At 49.0% G+C, this 18,558-nt stretch overlaps 1 protein-coding gene across 5 annotated transcripts; it reads right to left on the bottom strand.

Annotated features, from left to right (window-relative positions):
• Positions 1 to 1,442: 1,442 nt before the first annotated feature.
• Positions 1,443 to 18,388, bottom strand: CCDC106 (coiled-coil domain containing 106). 5 transcript variants are annotated; one of them, XM_053265254.1, is made up of 8 exons: positions 18,101 to 18,219; positions 15,599 to 15,635; positions 13,400 to 13,471; positions 11,022 to 11,124; positions 9,495 to 9,617; positions 7,134 to 7,310; positions 5,941 to 6,141; positions 1,443 to 4,493 (listed from the first exon to the last, which is right to left on the bottom strand). In XM_053265254.1, exons 4-8 carry the CDS (start codon positions 11,086 to 11,088, stop codon positions 4,081 to 4,083), a joined length of 981 nt encoding a protein of 326 aa, XP_053121229.1. In that variant the 5' UTR covers positions 11,089 to 11,124; positions 13,400 to 13,471; positions 15,599 to 15,635; positions 18,101 to 18,219; the 3' UTR covers positions 1,443 to 4,080. The 5 variants fall into 5 exon arrangements, with proteins under 5 accessions (XP_053121229.1, XP_053121228.1, XP_053121230.1 ...); XM_053265253.1 differs by having other exon boundaries at positions 15,594 to 15,635; positions 18,101 to 18,218; XM_053265255.1 differs by lacking the exons at positions 15,599 to 15,635; positions 18,101 to 18,219 and adding an exon at positions 18,371 to 18,388.
• Positions 18,389 to 18,558: the final 170 nt, after the last annotated feature.

Genomic DNA, 18,558 nt, shown 5'->3' with positions numbered 1-18,558 from the left:
AGGCATCTTCTCTGCGCCTGTGGTCGCCAGGAGTCTATACCGACTCGACGACATACTTTACCTTTAACAAGACTAAAAGCGGAATAGGGTTGCAGTCTTAAACACACTGTTTATTTATCTATCAAATTTATACCCCGCCTTATCTAGCTATCTAATCTATCTATTTTGTTGTACTTGTATCCAAAATAAACTAACGCTTATAATGTTGTTCCTGGAACTTTCCATTATTCAAAGAGAGGGACAGTATTCAGCAATCTATATCGTATTGTGCTTTTGATGATGCCTTACCAGGAAGCAGGAAAATGTGCAACAGAGGCAGTAGATGTTGGGAATTTTCTCTGGTAGAGACTGCAAGATGTAGGACAGGTGTGTGAGATAGGAAGAGTGAAGTTGGTGGTGAGGAATGCATGCATGAGATGGAGGGAGAGGTGTTGCATAGTCCACTGACTGGATAGCTATTTGCCTGGGGAAACATTGGGTGCAAGCCTGGACTGGAGTGTTATAGATTTAACCTGCTACACACACTGCTTTCAAATGCATTAGGCAGATTTCATTCCTAAACACAGTTCTCTCTAGAACATTACTATGCCAATATAAGTATGATCACATTTTTCCTTCTCTCTCTATCATATTGGAACCAATGTTCCAATTAGTGCTAGAGACAGAACCAAAGAACTCCTGGCTTATGTATTCTTAAAGAGAGATCTTTCAGTCTTTGTGCCATCTGAGATCTTTCCCCAACCAAGTATAGCCTAGCCTAATTGCATGCAGCACATTCTACCAAAAATTAATTACAAATTGCAATAGGGCTCTTTTTCATCATGCCCAACAAAGTATTTTTCTCTACCGCCTCCACCCCTCAAAAATTCTTTCTTATAACAACCAGGTTGATGAAGGATTTTTATGAACCTGAAAGCTTGCTCACTTCTTTGTGACTTTTTTTTTTAGCTGGGAGGTGTTTTACCACACCAGTTCAACTGCCTGCAATTATTTTGTTGTTCTCAATGATGTTTTGCTTAACAAAAGAAGTGTGCGCACCTGCTCACTAACAGAAGCAGTCCCTTAAATCTTAAGATTCTTACTTATTATTATTTACCCCATTCTGTTGCACCTATTAGTGTGCAAAGTGCTTTGCAGTAATTATCATTGATATTATTACTATTTATAGGCTGCTTTTCCACCACATAATGTGGCCTTCAGGCACCTTACAGTAAAAACCAACATCAAAAACATTAACTCCATTTTAGAAATGGAGAACTGAAGCTAAACAGGACTCAACCTGAACCCAGAAATCCAGGCCTCTCAAACCCAGCGCTTCACTCTAGTTCCCCGTTGTCAGTGCCCACACCAAAGCATCCACACCAGCAAGGAAGAAGTCTTTTGGCAGCAACTGTATCAGACAAATAACAGGTTTATATTTTAAAAATAAAAACCACACATGATTCAAAATGCTTTGTTTAATTTAAATTTTCTTAGTAAATTGATTTTTTTCAAACATTTTCTTTTATATATATATATATATATATATATTTTAAAACACAGGGAAAAAAGACTGGGTGAGAAATTACAGGCACAGTGGAAACAGTCCATTAATTACATTGAATAAGGAGGCAGCACTCCCAAGGAGCAGGGAACAAATGATCCAAATCCTTGCACACTCGCACACACAGCAGCAGCTTGAAGCCACAGAGGTGAAGATGAACACATGTGAACACGCAGACACACACACCCTGTCTCAGGGAGCAAAGGGGCGGGTGGTGGTGTGTAAATGGCATAAAATTGCCAGTGAAACGGAGCCCAGCTTGGGGACCTTGAAGGGCACAACAGTTATGAAAGGGAGGGCAGATAGTGTCCAACGATGCTTCTTGGGACAACCATGAGGTAAGAGATGCTGTGGGATCATGGGGATATCTTTGGGAAACAACAGGAAAGTGTGTGGAGGCAGCTGGAGGCTGCAGTCAATCCCCCCAATCTAGGAAGAGTGCCACAAAAAGGCAGAAAGAAGAGAAAATACCAACAGCGTCTATTAAAGGCTCAGAAAAGAGAAGTCTGTTCAGTAACTTCATCTCCTCTCTGCCCTCCTGGGTTTAGCCCTTTCCCACAGAACAGTAGACTGGAGAGGAGGGTGCAGCAGTAAGGTGAGATGTTCAGGGAGGGCATCCTCTGTCCACAACACTTTTAAAGAAGCGCCACATCTACGTCCTTGCTCACTGCTCCGGAGCTGCTAAAACATGCTAGCCAACAGCCACCCACCTACGGCTGGTAGAAATGGCCACCAAGCACTGAGGCAGGGACACTTCTGCCAGCCCTTTTTCCTGTCCCTTCAGGATAATGACGTACCCTAACGTCAAGTTATGCATGGGAAGACAGTGTGATGAAGATTTATGGGCTAGTTATTTGCAAGACTGCAGGTACCATCTCCACGTGAGGATCTGGCAACCTTACCCGTGTCACTCTAGTTCTACGGCCGCTCACAAGCAGCCTGCTCATTGCTGCACCTTACCTTTGGATGTGGGATACTCTATTCCAGGGCGGCCAACCTGAGGTTTTCCAGCAGCTGTTGGACTACAGCTCCCATCATCCCCAGCCACAATCACTTGTAACTGGGAATGATGGGAGCTGTAGTCCAACAACAACTGGAGAACCTCAGTTTGGCCATCCCTGCACTATTCTATTAACTCCTGTTCCTTTCATTTCCCCTCTAGCCAGTCATTTTGCCAGATGTTAGGACTGGCCATTTGGTTCAGTACAGGCAGGCATTAACTTTATTCAAACAACCAAGCAAAAAGATACTTCAGGGGTTCTCAAGCTCGGGTCCCCAGATGTTGTTGGACTACAGCTGCAATCATGCCCAGCCACAATAGCTGCAGATGACGGGAGTTGTAGTGCCATCATCATTTGTTCCTTAACAAATGATTTTGGCTTTCCCCAAAGTGTCCATAATTTAATATCTCACTTGCAGCAGTATCTTATGTTTTTTGTTTTACTTCAAACAGGACCTTCCGTTCACCCAACAACTTTTTCCCTTGACCCAAGTTGAATCCCATGCAAGGTCTTTACCGAGAAGACCACCAGATCACACAGGGAGGGTACTCTCGATTCCTGCAGCAAGCAAGAGGGCGTCAGCCACAATCCCAGGCAGGGACCCCTGGCCACCGAGGCCTGCTTGCATTCTGCTCCTGCATCTGTAGCAGGTTGGCCATCAGCTCCTGATTCTGGCAGGGCAAGGTGACAAGCAGCCTTCACTCATGCCCTTCCTAACAAATGGCCACCATATAGTGTGTCCTCCTCCATTCTGTCCAAATCTTATTAAAGGCCCAGCAGTTTCTTATATGACTCCCTGTGTTTCCTCCTCTCTTATCCACTTCGTTCTCTCTTCCAGAAAAAACCAGGATGTCCTGGCTTGCATACTTTGCTGCTGTTTATAGCCCAGGGCGTCACAACTTCAGCCCTCCAATCACCCCCAGCCACAGGGGGCCACGCTCCGGGATGATGAGGACTCAAGTTGGCAGCCCTGCCATAATGAAAAGGGTAAGCTGCTACCTACACTGTAATGGTCTTGGCTTCATAGAATATTTGGCCACTGCCAAAAAGTAGGTAGGCGAATGGCAAGTATACCAGCCTACCTCAGACAGGCGAGGAGATATTCATCCCAAAGTTCCTGGGGCGTATTTACCAGCTGAAGTCCAGATGGGAGTGTCTGGTCAGGTGACCCTCCCTAAAGAGGAGATACATCAGGAGAAAGCATCCCACTTGCCTTAGGGGTGAGCCAACCCTGAATGCAGGGTCTCTATTCAGCTTCGGGAAATGGGGGGTGGAGGGGTGACAGGAAGGGCAGAAGAGCCCTGCAAACAAGGCGGGAGCTTGGTCAATACTTGATGGTGACAGAGGCTGAAGGGCTGGTCTGCAGCATTCCTTGTAACAGGGATCCCTAGATACTGTTGACGACAACTGCCATAATCCCCAGCCAAAGGCCATTTCAGCTGGAGATGCCGGGAGTTGTCGTCAACACCACCTGGGAACCCCTCGTCACAGGGAACACTACCGGTCAGGTGGGGTTCCAGCATCCAAGGAGAGTGATCATCGCTTTAAGCAATCCACAATGGGGAGAAGCGGCTTGGGGGGCGTCGCAGGCGAGGGGAGGGGGTTGCCCGCGGCAGGGCTGGGAGAGTCCGTTTTCCGCTTAAAGCGGTAAGTGATGGGCAGCAGCAGTTTGCTTTTCTTTAGGGCCTGGACTTTCTTGAGCGTCTCGTCATCCAGCGCCATGAAGCAGCGGCGGGAATACTCCAGCAAGCGCTCCTTGGAGGGGTCAAATTCGCCCACCTCGGCCAACTTTTCAGGGGCCACAATGAGCAGCTCGGCGATGGGCGTGGTCAGGGCCACCGTGTTCCGGTCCACCCGGTGGTGCTCGAAGGCCCGGCTCATGCTCTGCAGCTTCTGGAACGTGTACAGGATCTTCTTGTAGCGACACAGCACCCCGTCCACGTCTTTGACTGCGCAGCGGGTCCGGGTTCCGACAGAGAAGGCCCCCATGAACAGGGAGTGGGGAGGAGAGAGAGAGAGAAAGAATGGTTTGGGGGCAGGAAAAAAAATGCAGGGACAGAATGAAGGAAGGGAGCAGAAGGGCAGCAGATGAAGACCCAGAGGCCGTGAAACCCAGAATGAGAGGCAAAAGCCAGAGCAAAAAGGAAGGGCCCAGAGGATGGGCAAGTGGTGAGATGGAAGTCAAAGGTTGGGAAGCCAATGAATTAAGACCACAGAGGGACAGGATATGTAGATGCCATGGAGCAATGTGAGCCAGCATGATGGGAAAGTTGAAGGAAGAACGAAGGTGGCCAAGCAGAGATGGCAGGCCAAAAAGGTAGGAAAAGAAGCAGCACATAGAGGGAGAGCGTCAAAGACAGGAGGAAATAGTGGTGGTGAAGAGCAGAGCAGCAAAGGCAAAGTCAGCCAGAAAGACTCATCATGGTGGGCAAGGGCAGGTGGAGAGGAGGGACAAGAAAGGCGTGAGGAAGGTTTAGAACGGGGAAACGGAATGGTGGAACCAAACCAAACACAGATTAGTCCAGAAAGAGAGAAAGAGAGAAGAGAATTCATATTAATGTTCCAATGAATTTATCAGCGTTTGATGCTTTTCTGAGGGAAGAGCTGGGACAGGGGTTTGCATTAGGGATTAGGAATACAAATCGATTCAACTAGAATCTGGACGATTTGAGTGATTCTAATTCTAATCAAACCAGCCTGGCTTGAATCAAATCAAGCCAAATCAATTCAATCTGTTTTCTAAGTTTAAATCCTATGGGGGGAGGGAGGGAGAGGAACGTAGGAAGCTGCCATATACTGAGTCAGACCACTGGTCCATCTAGCTCAGTACTGTCTTCACAGACTGGCAGCGAGATTCCGTTCATCTTTTTTTTTTTTTAAAGAGAGAGGCACCAAAGTGCCTGGACAATACCTTTTGAAGTGCAGAGAGCGGCAGCGGTGGGGAGATGGCTACCCAACCCACCACCCTCCTGCAGCCCTCTGGCCACTGATTTTAAAGACAAGAGGTGCAGAGGTTCCTTTGAACCACTCCTCAGAGCTACAAATGCAGAGCATGCAGCGGGAAGGAGGCAGTGACCCGACCTGCCATCTCTCCCCTGCAGCCGGCTGGCTGCTCACCTGGCCTCTGTGTGGATGTGTGGAGGCCATTTAAAGGCATAGCCCAGTGTTTCTTTGCTAGACCACTGGAGTTCTGTTGTGAAATGTTAACATTTCACGGCAAGAAAAGAACCGGCCAAGACTAATGTGAGGTGGCCAGTCTCTGCTCACGAACTGGGTTAAAGGTTTCACCTTTTCTGACCAAAAGGGCACCCCTGCTCCTAGCTTGTCAGGCTGGGAAGGTAAACAAGCAGGTCCCATCTGTCTGCATCTCGACCGCCCTGACCCCCTACCACTCACCTCTCTGCCTCTCGCGGACTTTGGGCTTGACAAAGCGCCGCCGGTTAGCCCCTCCTTTCTGCTTCTTGTGCTCAGCAGAGCCTCCTTCTTCAGGGCCAGCACTCAGCCAAGAACCCATGCTGTCATCATCGGTCACGTCCCCATTCCGGCTCTCAGATGCCTCGGACCGCCGCAGGGGTTGCTTGATGCGGAAGTGATCGTCTAAGACAGAGGGGAAAGGGCAGAGCCCATGACAGGGATGGGGAGACAAGAGGCCCAGCAGGCACAGTCTGCCTAACTAATAAGCTCAGCTTCCCCAAGAGTCTTGGTCCCTAAAATCAGGGGATTTCGCAACTTGGGTCCCCAAATGTTGTTGGACTACAACTCTCATCATCCCCATCGCCCAAAGGCCATCATGGCTGTAAATGATGGGAGTTGTAGTCCAGCATCATCTGGGGACCCAAGATCGAAAGTAAAAGTATTTACACACACACACACACACACACACACACACACACACACACACACAGCCTCCTCAAACATTTCTAGGCAGTTTACAAGCCACCTAGAGCTTACAAACTCCCTGCTTCTATCACATTCAGAGGAACATAGGAAGCTGCCTTCTACTGATTCAGACCATGGGTCCATCTAGTTCAATACTGTCCACACTGACTGGCAGCAGCTCTCCAACGTTCCAGGCAGGAACCTTTCCCAGCCCTACTTGGGGTTGTCAGAGATTGAACCTGGGACCTCCTGCATGCAAAGAAGATGCCCTACTATGAGCTATGGCCCCACCCCCCTAAGGGGAATATCTTACAGCAGACAACACTCACATGTCGTCACCCATCCAAAGGCAAACTAGGACAGACCCTGCTTAGCAGAGGGGACATTTCACGCTTGCTGCCACAAGACCAGCTCTCCCCCCGCCCACATTGTGATCACCTTCCGTGCACATTCAAGCCCCAATTTCCCCTGCCCCAGATATACCAGCCCCTCCTAGCCTCTAAACCCACTAAACCTGCCCGCCTCCCTGGAGAACACAGACATCCCAGTCCCTTGCCTCCCCAACTTTCTCTCCGGAGAACCAAGGATGCCATTACTGCTGGCCCCCTCTCTAGAACCTCCTTCCTCCTAAAAGAATCCCAAAGGTGTCACTCCTCCAACCCAGCACAACGGCCCCTCCAGCTTCCAAATTGCTCCAGAGCCCCCATTACCAGCATCCAGGCGGGCAGAGGAGATGAACTTGTCCAGCTGGCAACGCAGGAAGTCCCGTTCTTCCTCCAGATCCTCAATACGCTTCTGCAGCCAGGAATTCCTCTCCAGAGCCATGTGAAGCTGGGTCCTCATACTGGTCACCAGGGTCAGCGAAGGAGCTGGCATCTCGGGCGCTTCTGAGATTCAACAGGGGCAGGAGGGAAGAGCTGGGTCACAGGGAAAGGTGGTGCCCTCCAGTTCAACACCTTTCCTCTTCTCCTCAGCACTGAAGTCCCAAGCCTACCCAGCCTAGAAGCCTTCCTAACAAGATCCTACAAGAGTTGAGCAGAAATAGTCCATGAAACAGGCCCACAAATGTTGGCCGTTGGTGCTATCTTGGGTGATGCATGCTCATTGTGGTTTTTGTGGATGTAGTGAGCATTCAGCCCCAACTCCACTGCTAACTGAGCAAAGAGGCACCTTTGTGGTGATTCGCTTTATTGAGCAGGGGGAGAGCAACTGGCCCTATCCAGCCCCAGCGCAGCATCCCTCCAGTGGCTGTTGCTGGTGTCTATCTTATGTTTCTTTTTTTAGGGAGCCATCTTATTTGTTTGTTTGTTTATATTTCTCTAAGTAAATCGCTTTGGCAGCTTTGGTTGAAAAGCAGTATATAAATCGTCGTCGTCGTCGTCGTCGTAGTAGAAGAGATGGAAAATATCTGATAGTATTATTGTACTTGGAGCCACCTATTAGCACAGCGGGGAAGCAACTCTTGCCTAGAGAGCAAGAGGCTGCTGGTTCGAATCCCCCCTGGTGTGTTTCCCAGAATATGGGGAACTCCTATGTTGGACAGCTGCGATATAGGAAGGTGCTGAAAGGCATCATCTCATACTGCACAAGAGAAGGCAATGGTAAGCCACTCCTGTATTCCACCAAGAAAACCACACGGCTCTGTGGTCGCCAGGAGCCGACACCGACTCGACAGCACAACCTATTATTGTACTTACAGCTTTCTGTGTGTGCCCCATCTTTATCCTTACTCCCAAACAATCAGGGTAACATAGCAGTCATTTTTGCACAGAGGAAAGGGTCAGGGTTAGGGGTAACCATGAACAAGTTGGTATACTCTCCCCTTTGGAGGACATTCCTGCCAATTTTCATTTCCATTCCTCTGTCAACATCAATAACATTTTATAGCCGTTTTTGCATTTGTAAGACCTTTTAAAGCCTTTAAAACACCATTGCAAATGTGGCTGCTGCAGGCCTGATGGTCAGGACAATAAAAGCATGGCAACACACTGAAAGATGAACGTATTGAAATGCTATCACCTATTGTCCCTCTCTAGGGGAGTAGACCTTATCAAAAACCTCAAAGAGCATTTGACCGCCCAGAAGGTACCAACCACTCCAGCTGGCTCCTGTACTAACATGAGAGATGCCAGAGATTCCACCCTGCCAGCCCAAACTACTATTACGAACATTTATATGCCCAAACTGTCTGCATCTAAGCTCAAGTTCACACTTTCACTTTGGGCGACTTGAGCAAATCAGCATGGAATGACTTTCCTGTCATCATTCCCTTGTGTAGTGGCTAAGGTTTCTTGCCAAACCATCTCTGCATGGTCCAATTTAGGTTTTGTTTCATTAAGTAAAATTTTCAATTGCACAAAAAAAACCCCAACACTGAAAGCTTCAATTCAAAAACAACAACAGGGCAATCTGTGCATTTATGCAAGCTCATCTAATCTGCTTTTTGCTTTTAATTTCTTCCTCCAGCCAAACACACCCCTCCATATTCTACAAATATAAAGGATTCCTAGCAAACAGCCTCCATACAATCACTCCTGACCATTCCTAGGGACAAAGATCACATGGAGAAAGATATCATGTGAACTTAGGCACCAAAATGACTTATTTATGCTAGGATTTCTGCAATTGAGGGGGTGTTAAGCCACCTAATGGCGCAGCAGGGAAATGACTTGACTAGCAAGCAGAAGGCTGCCGGTTTGAATTCCCACTGGTACGTTCCCCAGACTATGCGAAACACCTATATTGGGCAGCAGCGATATAGGAAGATGCTGAAAGGCATCATCTCATACTGCGTGGGAGATGGCAATGGTCAACCCCTCCTGTATTCTACCAAAGACAACCACAGGGCTCTGTGGGCGCCAGGAGTCAACACCAACTCGACGGCACAACTTTACTTCACTTTCTGGAACTGCCATGATCACAGCCACAGAAACGACATCAGGAGCATATGCGCCCCAGGGATATCCTTAAGGCACTGCACAGAGACCATTCACCTACGCGATCCAGCAAATCACTGGGCCAGCAAGGATGAGCTTATATCACAGGAGAGAGGGGAAAATACTATTTCTCACCATCAAAGTTCTGTGGGGGGCTCAGACCATAATATAGCTGCTGCTGGGTTTGCGCCTGAGACTCCATCTGGTGTGGCTCATCCAAAGGGATCGATATTTCATAAGCTTCATTGTCTTCCTTCACTGCAAATATCATGTGAACATAAAAAGCGGCCTTATACTGAGTCACGCTGTTGCTCTGTCAAGCTCAGTACTGTCTACACTGACCGGCAGCAGCTCTCCTGGGTTTCAGACAGGGGATGTTCCCAGCCCTGCCTGCAGCTGCCAGGGACTGAAGCTGGGGCCTTCTCCATGCAGGTGCTCGACCACTTTGCTCTATACAGCAGGGATGTGCCCGGAACCGTTCCAGAGGCGGCGGAGGGTGCACTTACCGCACACTCAGTACTTTCAGCCACTTCTGGCCAATGAGGGCAACGGGGTGGCAGGGAGGTACACAACCGCCCCGAGGGGCTTTGATACAACGGAACACCGTCAGGGGAAATGCGGCAGGAGGGGTAAGTGCACCCTCCCCCGCCTTAAGGGAACATCCCCGCCGCCTCCGAAAGCCAAAATGGCCCCAGTGGCCAAAACGTTTCAGAGGCCTCCGAAACGTTTTGGGCTCAAGCCTACTATCTTGCTCCTTCCTTAAATACTAGTATGGGGAGACAATATAAAAATCAAGAAACAATCATGTTTGGTTAGGCCCAGGGTCCACAAAGTCGAAGGAAGATAAACAGATTGCTGGATGGGACTTGTAGGTAAGAGATAATTAATGGCAATAATTTTGGTTAAGATAATTGGGTGAATCTTAGGAAAAAGCGTTGTCCTGCCGTTTTGCAACTCTCAGACATACCCTTTTAGCTTAGGGCCACTTTAAACATGACAAATAGGTTGCTGTACACGACACTTTGGTCCTAGAAACATGCATGTAACTACTGACAGAACATCAGGTATGATGCTCTCCCAAACGTTTGTTTTGCCTGGATGGTGTAAAAAAACCAACTAGACAAAACACACACATACATACATACACACACTTCCAAATACCCCAAATCTTACTTTTTGTGTTAGATTTTGTAAATCTAGTATTGTATTACCAAAAAAATCTGTTAATACTGAGACTGTGTGTGGTGTACACAAAAATCTGATACCCATTTGTGGGATACAGAATGTGAACAGAAAATTTTATACATCATGTTACTATTCCAAGAGTTCCTTGGAATGATGCTGTCAGGTCATCTAGAAGCAGCTTTCTCAGTTTGCTGGCTCAACCCCCCTCTCAGCCAGTTATATCTGCCGAGGATAAAACTGATTTGCATGTCTCAGCATCAGGGTAACCTTGAGGTTCTTCTGCAATGGCACGGAACCAGCATTCCAGATGAGCCATTCTATGACCCATAGGCACCGGAGTTCTTCGTGGAACCCATAGGCTTAGGAGTCGTTCATACTGGAGAGATGTTGGCAAGACACACAGTTGGGGCAGATGACTTTGCCACCCTCCCTTCAGGCCGATCCAACCTACTCCTCTCCCTCTCAACAAACACCAACCTTGCTTGGCTCTAGTTCCACAGCGTCCTCTACCCGTAGTTGTTCGTTGCTGCTGCTGCTCACTCATTGTCCTCCGTCCCCGGGTGGGACAGATACTACCAACCTGTAGAAGACAGGACAGAGATTATGACTGGGCAGCTGGATTGTAAGTCTACCTTCCTGGTCCCCACAAATACCTTTGTCCAAGTCGTCCTAGCTGGCCAATTCCAAACCAGCCCTTCCACCATAAGAATCCCCAATCGTCACAGTTTACCTAAGAAGCTGCTGCCTATTACTGAGTCGGATGTTTGGGCCACTACACGGACTGGCAGCGGCCCTCCAGCATTTCAGGTGGGCATTTCTCAAATGGCAGGGACGGAACCTAGGGCCTTCTGCACGCAAAGGAGATGCTCATCCCTTGAGCTCCAGGCCTCCCAGCGAGCACCACAAGATGGGCATCCACACCTCCCAAATGTATAAGAGCTGTACTGCACATTCAGGAAAAACACATGGAGCAGCCCTCTGGAGGCTGTAACCCTTCTGGGTGAATGCTGGAGATGGCGTGTTTGAATGCTCCTTCCTGCAAGTGTGAGCAGTGCTTGAACTGGGCAGAAAAGAGGAGGGGTTGCCTTCATGAAACCCTTCTGTAGCCTTCTAGGTAAGGGAGCCACTATACAAGATGGGGGAGGGTACCTTGCAATTCAAGCACCAAGTGTAAGAACGAGTTACCCACAGATTCGATGCTTTCTCCCCTAGGGAGAAGGAAGAGTCCTGACCCTTGGCTGACCACTCCTCAACCCCTGTAACCCACTGCTTAAAGAGAGGGGGGAGGGGAGGGAGGTGCTTCACATGATTGGTGTGAAGCGCCATGAGGGTTAGTGCAGGAAGCCATCCCTGGGTGGCCAGATCGGCCACCCACACAATTGCCGGCTCTGTCACAGTGCCGGCGGGGGGGCAGAGATCGGTGACCAGCTGGCCCCTGGAACTTCCAGGATGCCCCGCACAAGCGCACGGGGCATTCTGGAGAGAGCCCTGGGGCCAGGTGGCTTGTTTTAGCCTCCCGGCGGGGGTCTCCTTGTGTGTTGCCGTGGCGCGGCATAACAGCACATGGTGATCAACCAAACGGGGTTAGCAGAGCGCTCGCTCCACTAACCTCGTTTAAGAGGAGGGGTACTTTTGGTAGTTTGCTGCCGGGAGCCGTGCAGCTCCCGAGGTAGCAGACGACCAGGGGAAATCGGGCTAGGCTCCCTTAGCCCGATTTCTCCAGGTCGTGAGAACAGCTTCAGAGAGAGAGATGTATTTGTGGTGGTGTTTTACATGTAATTTATACCAGGGGTTTGCAAATTTGGATTCCCAGATGTCGTTGGGCTACAACTCCCATAATCTGCAGCTGGCTGTGGCTGGGAATGATGGGAGTTGTAGTCCAACATCTGTGGACCCAACTTTGAGAATGCCTGATTTTCCTCTATTATCATGTACTTAAAGCAGCTCACAAATACTGTTTACAAAACAGTAAACAATAAAACAGTGTATTAACTGGCCAACGTTGGTTGCAGACTCCACAGTCTTCCTCAGTGCGTGAGCAGTAACATGGGGTGAAGCCTCAAGACAAGGGCATTCTGTACATGCTCAGAGACACTTTCTTTTCGTTCTAATTTGCATACTCAGACCTAGTACTTAAAGAGAGATTCTGGGACACTACAGGACTCAATCAGAGTCCTGTAGTAGACACCAGAAGTCCTTCCAGGGAGCTGGGATACGTTATTTACTTATTTCATCCTGCCCTTCATCCAATAAGTTTAGGGTAGTGTACATGGATGGCTCCCTCCCCTGCATACTGTGCTCTCAACAACCCTGTGAGACAGGCTGGGCTGAGAGCTGATTTTCTGGTTCAAGGTCACCCAGCAAGTTACATGGCTGAATGAGGACGATCTGAATTCAATACTGTATCCACTATACCACTCTGGCTCTTACTGGACTACAACTCCCATCATAGGAGTTACAGAGGAAGCTGCCTTATATTGAGTCAGACCACTGGTCCACCTCACTCAATATTGTCTACACAGACTGGCAGCGGCTTCTCCACAGTTGATGGCAGGAGTCTCTCCCAGCCCTATCTTGGAGATTCTGCCAGGGAGGGAACTTGGAACTTGTAGATGCTCTTCTCAGAGTGGTCCCATCCCCTACGGGGAATACCTTACAGTGCTCACCCCATTCAAATGCAAACCAGGACAGACCCTGCTTGGCAAAGGGGACAATTCACGCTTGCTACCACAAGACCAGCTCTCTTCCCAGTTGTAACCCAACAACGTTTGGGGATTCAAGGTTGGGAGCCCTTACTCTAGGAGATGGTAGATTCCTAGTACCTCTCCTTCTCCTACATATAAGAGGATATCTACCTGAGCCAGGATGATGCTTAGGGGTCCAGCTTCCACACAGCTACCTGTTCACCCGGAAATAGCTCTGAAGACCTGAGCAAAGGCAAGAATAGGAAAATCATTAGGTTAGAGGAATCCCACAGTACAGACAAGGCACCAGAGTGGAGGAAGACAAACCCTTCACAATTTGCCATCCATGAAAAAGGAGGTGAGTGGGGGGTCCTCCCAAACAGCTATGTCTGAGAGGTGCCTCTACTTCAGGTGATCCTGGAGGACAAAAGAGATGGGTGGGGTTATCTATGACTCTGCTTCAGGGAAGCCTATTCTCTTAGCCCAGTCTTGGGACCAGGGGCTCCAGTTCACACATGCGTGCACACCAACACCCTTGGTTACTCAACACAAATGACTTGCAGCTGAAATGTGTGAACTGCCTGTGCTGAAAAGTATGGGGCTTGAGGTGGCATAGACACTCTCTCTGCAGTGGGGACTTAGGTATGAAGGCTTGTTCTCACATGCAAGTTACCACTTAATACATGCAAAAGGACATGCATGTATGAAGTAACAAGTGTAATTTCCCTGTCTGTCAGAGGAAGAAAGGGCTGAACAGTCACAACTGAAGGCATTTATTTATTTATTTATTTATTTATTTAGCATATTTTTGTACCGCCCAAAACTTGTCTCTGGGTGGTTTACAACAAAATAAAAACAGAAAATCAAACATTAGTTTTACATTTTCATGTAAAATTTCCACTTTCCATGTCTGATATTTTTGGAGGGGATTCCCTCCCAAGCTCTCTCTAAAATAAAGTGTGCCATCTAGTCGATGCTGACTCCTGGCGCCCACAGAGCCCTGTGGTTGTCTTTGGTAGAATACGGAGGGATTTACAATTGCCTCCTTCCGCACAGTATGAGATGATGCCTTTCAGCATCTTCCTATATCGCTGCTGCCCGATAGAGGTGTTTCACATAGTCTGGGAAACATAGTCTGGGAAACATAGTCTGGGAAACATACCAGTGGGGATTCGAACCGGCAACCTTCTGCTTGTTAGTCAAGTCATTTCCCTGCTGCACCATTAGGTGGCTAAACTCTCTCTAGACTTGGGTAATTTACTGTGTCTGGACTACAGTTCCCATCATCCCCAGCTGCAATGGCCTTTGGCTGGGGATGGTGAGAGTTGTATTCAACCACATCTGGGAATCCCTGTTACAGGGAGCACTGATCCCCAGGCTTCTGTCATTGTAGCCGGGGAGGATAGGAGCTGCAGTGCAAACCAAGAAGTCACCCAAGACTGCCCCAAACCTGGCATGCTTGTACTTTCAGCCCCCCAAAGAGCAGTTCAACTCAGCAGCAACTTACCCTGAAGGCAGGGAGGGGATGGATGTGGTCTTAAGAGAAAAACACAACTTTTAATTTGGGCTTTGGAACAAAAATGCACAGTTATTTGGGACTGGAAACTGGATTTGCCTGTATGACAGTTTTGCCTACTAAGATAATAGCTCCTGTGGGAGTGAAGGAGACAGAGAACTCCACTGGCACACTGTTGTGGGAAAAGGAGGCTCCATTAGGTTCAACACCCGTTCTGCTACTAACCCTGTGTAACACACATACACACCCTTTGTGCAAAATTCAGAGCCTGGAGGAGTTTCACATCTCCATTCATAGCAAACATACTTCTTTTTGTACCTGCATACAGCAAGCCAATCCACAGGATTTGCTGTACTCTTTCCTCTCCACTCCCAAACAAAACTTCTCCTGCTCCGCCCAGTCTCTCTTCTCCTTGATTTGCCCTCTCAGCCCCAGCCAACGAGGACTTAAAGACAATGGACCATCCACTGCTGTTCCCCATCTCCATCACTCTTACAGATGGAGAGGAAGGGGTGGAAAAACCTCATTCATCACCACATCCTTTCCTCCTCAAGTTCCCACACTTCTATTATTCTTTCCTCAAAGATATTTCATACCAGAAAACTAAAAAAGGGTGAAAGAGATGGAAAGGGAGATTTTATTCTTATCTTAATCATTACAACATGCACAAATCTCACCACATATGGTCCTGTTATTCTTGTATCCCATTCCAGAGTTCCATTATCAAATATCCCCAATAAACCAGTCTGTCTTCCTGTACCTACCACCCTAAACCATCTGAACATGGGGGTGGTCAAACTCTGCCACAATTCACCCTTTCCCGCTTCCCTATAATCTTATTTCACATACCTAACCTTTCTTCAGCTATCCCGATAGCTGCTCTGTTGAAAGCTGAAAAAGACAAAACAAATTCCAGCTGCTGGTTGCTCAAGCACCTGGAAACCTGATTGTGGTGCAAAAGTATTTGACATATTTTTCCCCTGGGGTTCAGCTACTCCCTAGCCCTTTCCATCAGTCTCCAGCCAATGCTCAAATGCATTGCCATCTTCACACCCCACTCTTTTCCTTCTTCTCACCATGCCCATCTTCAGTTGGGATTGGCCCCTTTGGTCCATCCATTGTTGTATCCCTTTGGTCCATCTAATACTGCATCTCAGCATCCTCACAGCCAATCACATACCACTGAGGTCCATCTATTCCTATACCCTCTCTCACAACTCACCACATCCATCCATTGTCACAGTCAAATCATTAGCTCTCAGGTTCAACCCCTCCCCATCTATAACAACATGCATCATACTGGGCTACTACTGTTGAGGCTTGTTGCAACTTTATATCCCGCTCTTCCTCCAAGAAGTTCAGGGCAGCATGCATGGTTCTTTTTAACCTCACAACAATCCTGTGCGATAGGTTAGGTTAAGAGATAAACGACTGGCCCAAAGTCACCCAGTGAATTTTATGGGGATTTGAACTCAGGTTTCCCCAGTCCTAGTCCAATACTCTAACCACTACTGCACACTGCAAAACTCCCACAAGTGTAATGTAATACCAGCACACTAGGCAACTCCCCTTAAATAACCACCTGTTTTGGACCCATATCCAGCCTGGGCTTAGCTAGTATCATCTGGTCAAGGCAGGTACATGGGATCCATTCTCTTAAAAGATTCAAGCCCTAACATTTCAGCAGCCACACTCTCAAACTATCCCCCACTCTGCAATTAAATGTGTTGCACAGATATCACCTCCAAGACTTAAAATCAGAGTTACTTTGCTGCCTATATGTTCTCAAACCTCCCTTTCCCCAGCTCTCTTTCCACCTACATCACGTCACTCCAGCCTGGAACATAGGAAGCTGCCTTATACTGAGTCAGACCATAGGTCCATCTAGCTTAGTATTGTCTACACAAACTGGCAGCAGCTTCTCCAAGGTTGCAGGCAAGAATCTCTCTCAGCCAAACAATCACTTTGTATATAATTGTGCTTTGGTAACATACTGTATGCTTTGGTAGTTTGTTGGTTCAATAAAAAAATCTTGTCCTATCTTGGAGATGCTGCCAGGGAGGAAACTTGGAACCTAGATGCTCTTCCCAGAGCAGCTCCATCCCTAAGGGGAATATCTTACAGTACTCACACACCAAGTCTCCCATTCATGTGCAACCAAGGCTGACCCTGCTTAGCTAAGGAGACAAGTCATGCTTATTACCACAAGACCAGCTCAGAAAGGATATTGTCTGAAGCAACCATCTCAGCATGTGGGAGCCAAAACCTGAAGCAAAAGATCAGGCTCAGTTACACAGTCAGCCTAATCAGCCTGGGGTCCTCAGATGTAGTTGGACTACAACTCCCACCATCGTCAGACACAATGGTGGCTGGAGAGATCGTGGGAGTTGTAGACCAACAACATCTGGAGACCCCAGGCTGAGAACCCCTGACCCAAAGTCTTGGAGGAGGGAGGTAATATGAAGGGGGCCAGAGAGCTGCATTTCAGCATCCTCTATGTCAGGGGTTCCCATCACCTCCATCATTCACAGGCTGGGGGTGATGGGAGTTGTAGTTCAGCAACCTCTCTGGAGTACCACAAGTTGGGAACCCCTGCTCTATGACACTGGAAGACGTCTCAAAGATCCTCAGGTACATCTCAAAGATTCGAAGGTCTAGCTGCTTAGGAGAGCAAACAATCTTGGGTAGGGCCCCGGCCCAACAAAACTGTTGTTAAGCTGGGCCCCTCTCCAAACCCTCCCAAGCCCCACTCTGACCTCACCCACTCGTGTTTGAGGGACCCTAAACTGAGGTACGATCTCCCGCCCCAGCACAAATCCAGAAGGGCCACAGTAAGGCTCCCCTCCACCGAGCCCCCACCCACTCTCTTCAAAACCACCCACCTCCCGACTCCGACTCCTACGAACTACCAGAGCCAAGCTTCTCCCACGCACGCTCCCTAGAACAAGCCGCCTTGACAACAAGGATGAATCGCCTGGGGTGGGGATCTGCACCCCCTCCCCCAACTAAATCGGGCCTTTGGCAAAGGAAACCGGAGCTCATCCACCGCCGCCGCCGCCGCCGCCACCACTCCAAAATGGCCCCGGCTGCTGCCCTGTGATGGATTCCCCCCGCCCCGTCCCCAAATCTTGGAGACGGCGCGCGCCCCAGGACTTTGGAGACGCCAAAGAACCCCCGTGCGCCTTAGGCGCTGATGGACCCCGGTTCTTGGAGAGCGTTGCGCACGGGATGGTTTAAGGCCCCGATCGCAAGGGAGATGGCGCCCCTCCCTCAGGGAGAAGCAGCGGCAAGCAGGAATGAGGGGTCGGCGAAGGGGGGCTGAGATCCCCGCTCCTACCAGCCTACCCCAATCCTACCTTGCTCCTGTGGCCGCATCCGCAGCACAGCGTCCCAGCCACAGTGACAGGCAGCAGCTCAGGACAACGAGCGAGCCGAGCGAGTAAGGGAGCGTCTGCAAAGTGCGGCGGGAGGAGGCGGGGCAGGAGGAGAGGGAGAAAGAGGCGGAGCGAGACGGCCTTGAGGTGGGAAGGGAGGGCAGCAGAACCTGGGCCAGGGGGCGAGAGGCAAGGCTTGCTTCACACATTCGTTTTCCTCGCGGTAGGACACGTGCAAGAGCAAGTAATGACCTGCATGTGTGAATGAGCCATCACGAATATCGCTCGACGTCACTTCAAACGCAGTGCTTTCCAGTGGAGTCAGTTCTCTCGTTCGACTGGGAAGTCAATCTGGCGTGGAGAAATCAAGCTGTGCACATTCATGCGTGAGACTGAAGATCTGTGGGGAGATCTACTGAGGACAAATAATAAATACCGGT

The sequence above is a fragment of the Hemicordylus capensis genome, chromosome 6 (genome assembly GCF_027244095.1).
Source record: "Hemicordylus capensis ecotype Gifberg chromosome 6, rHemCap1.1.pri, whole genome shotgun sequence".
Classification (NCBI taxonomy): Eukaryota; Metazoa; Chordata; class Lepidosauria; order Squamata; family Cordylidae; genus Hemicordylus; species Hemicordylus capensis.
This window is presented reverse-complemented; position numbering and strand designations above follow the sequence as displayed.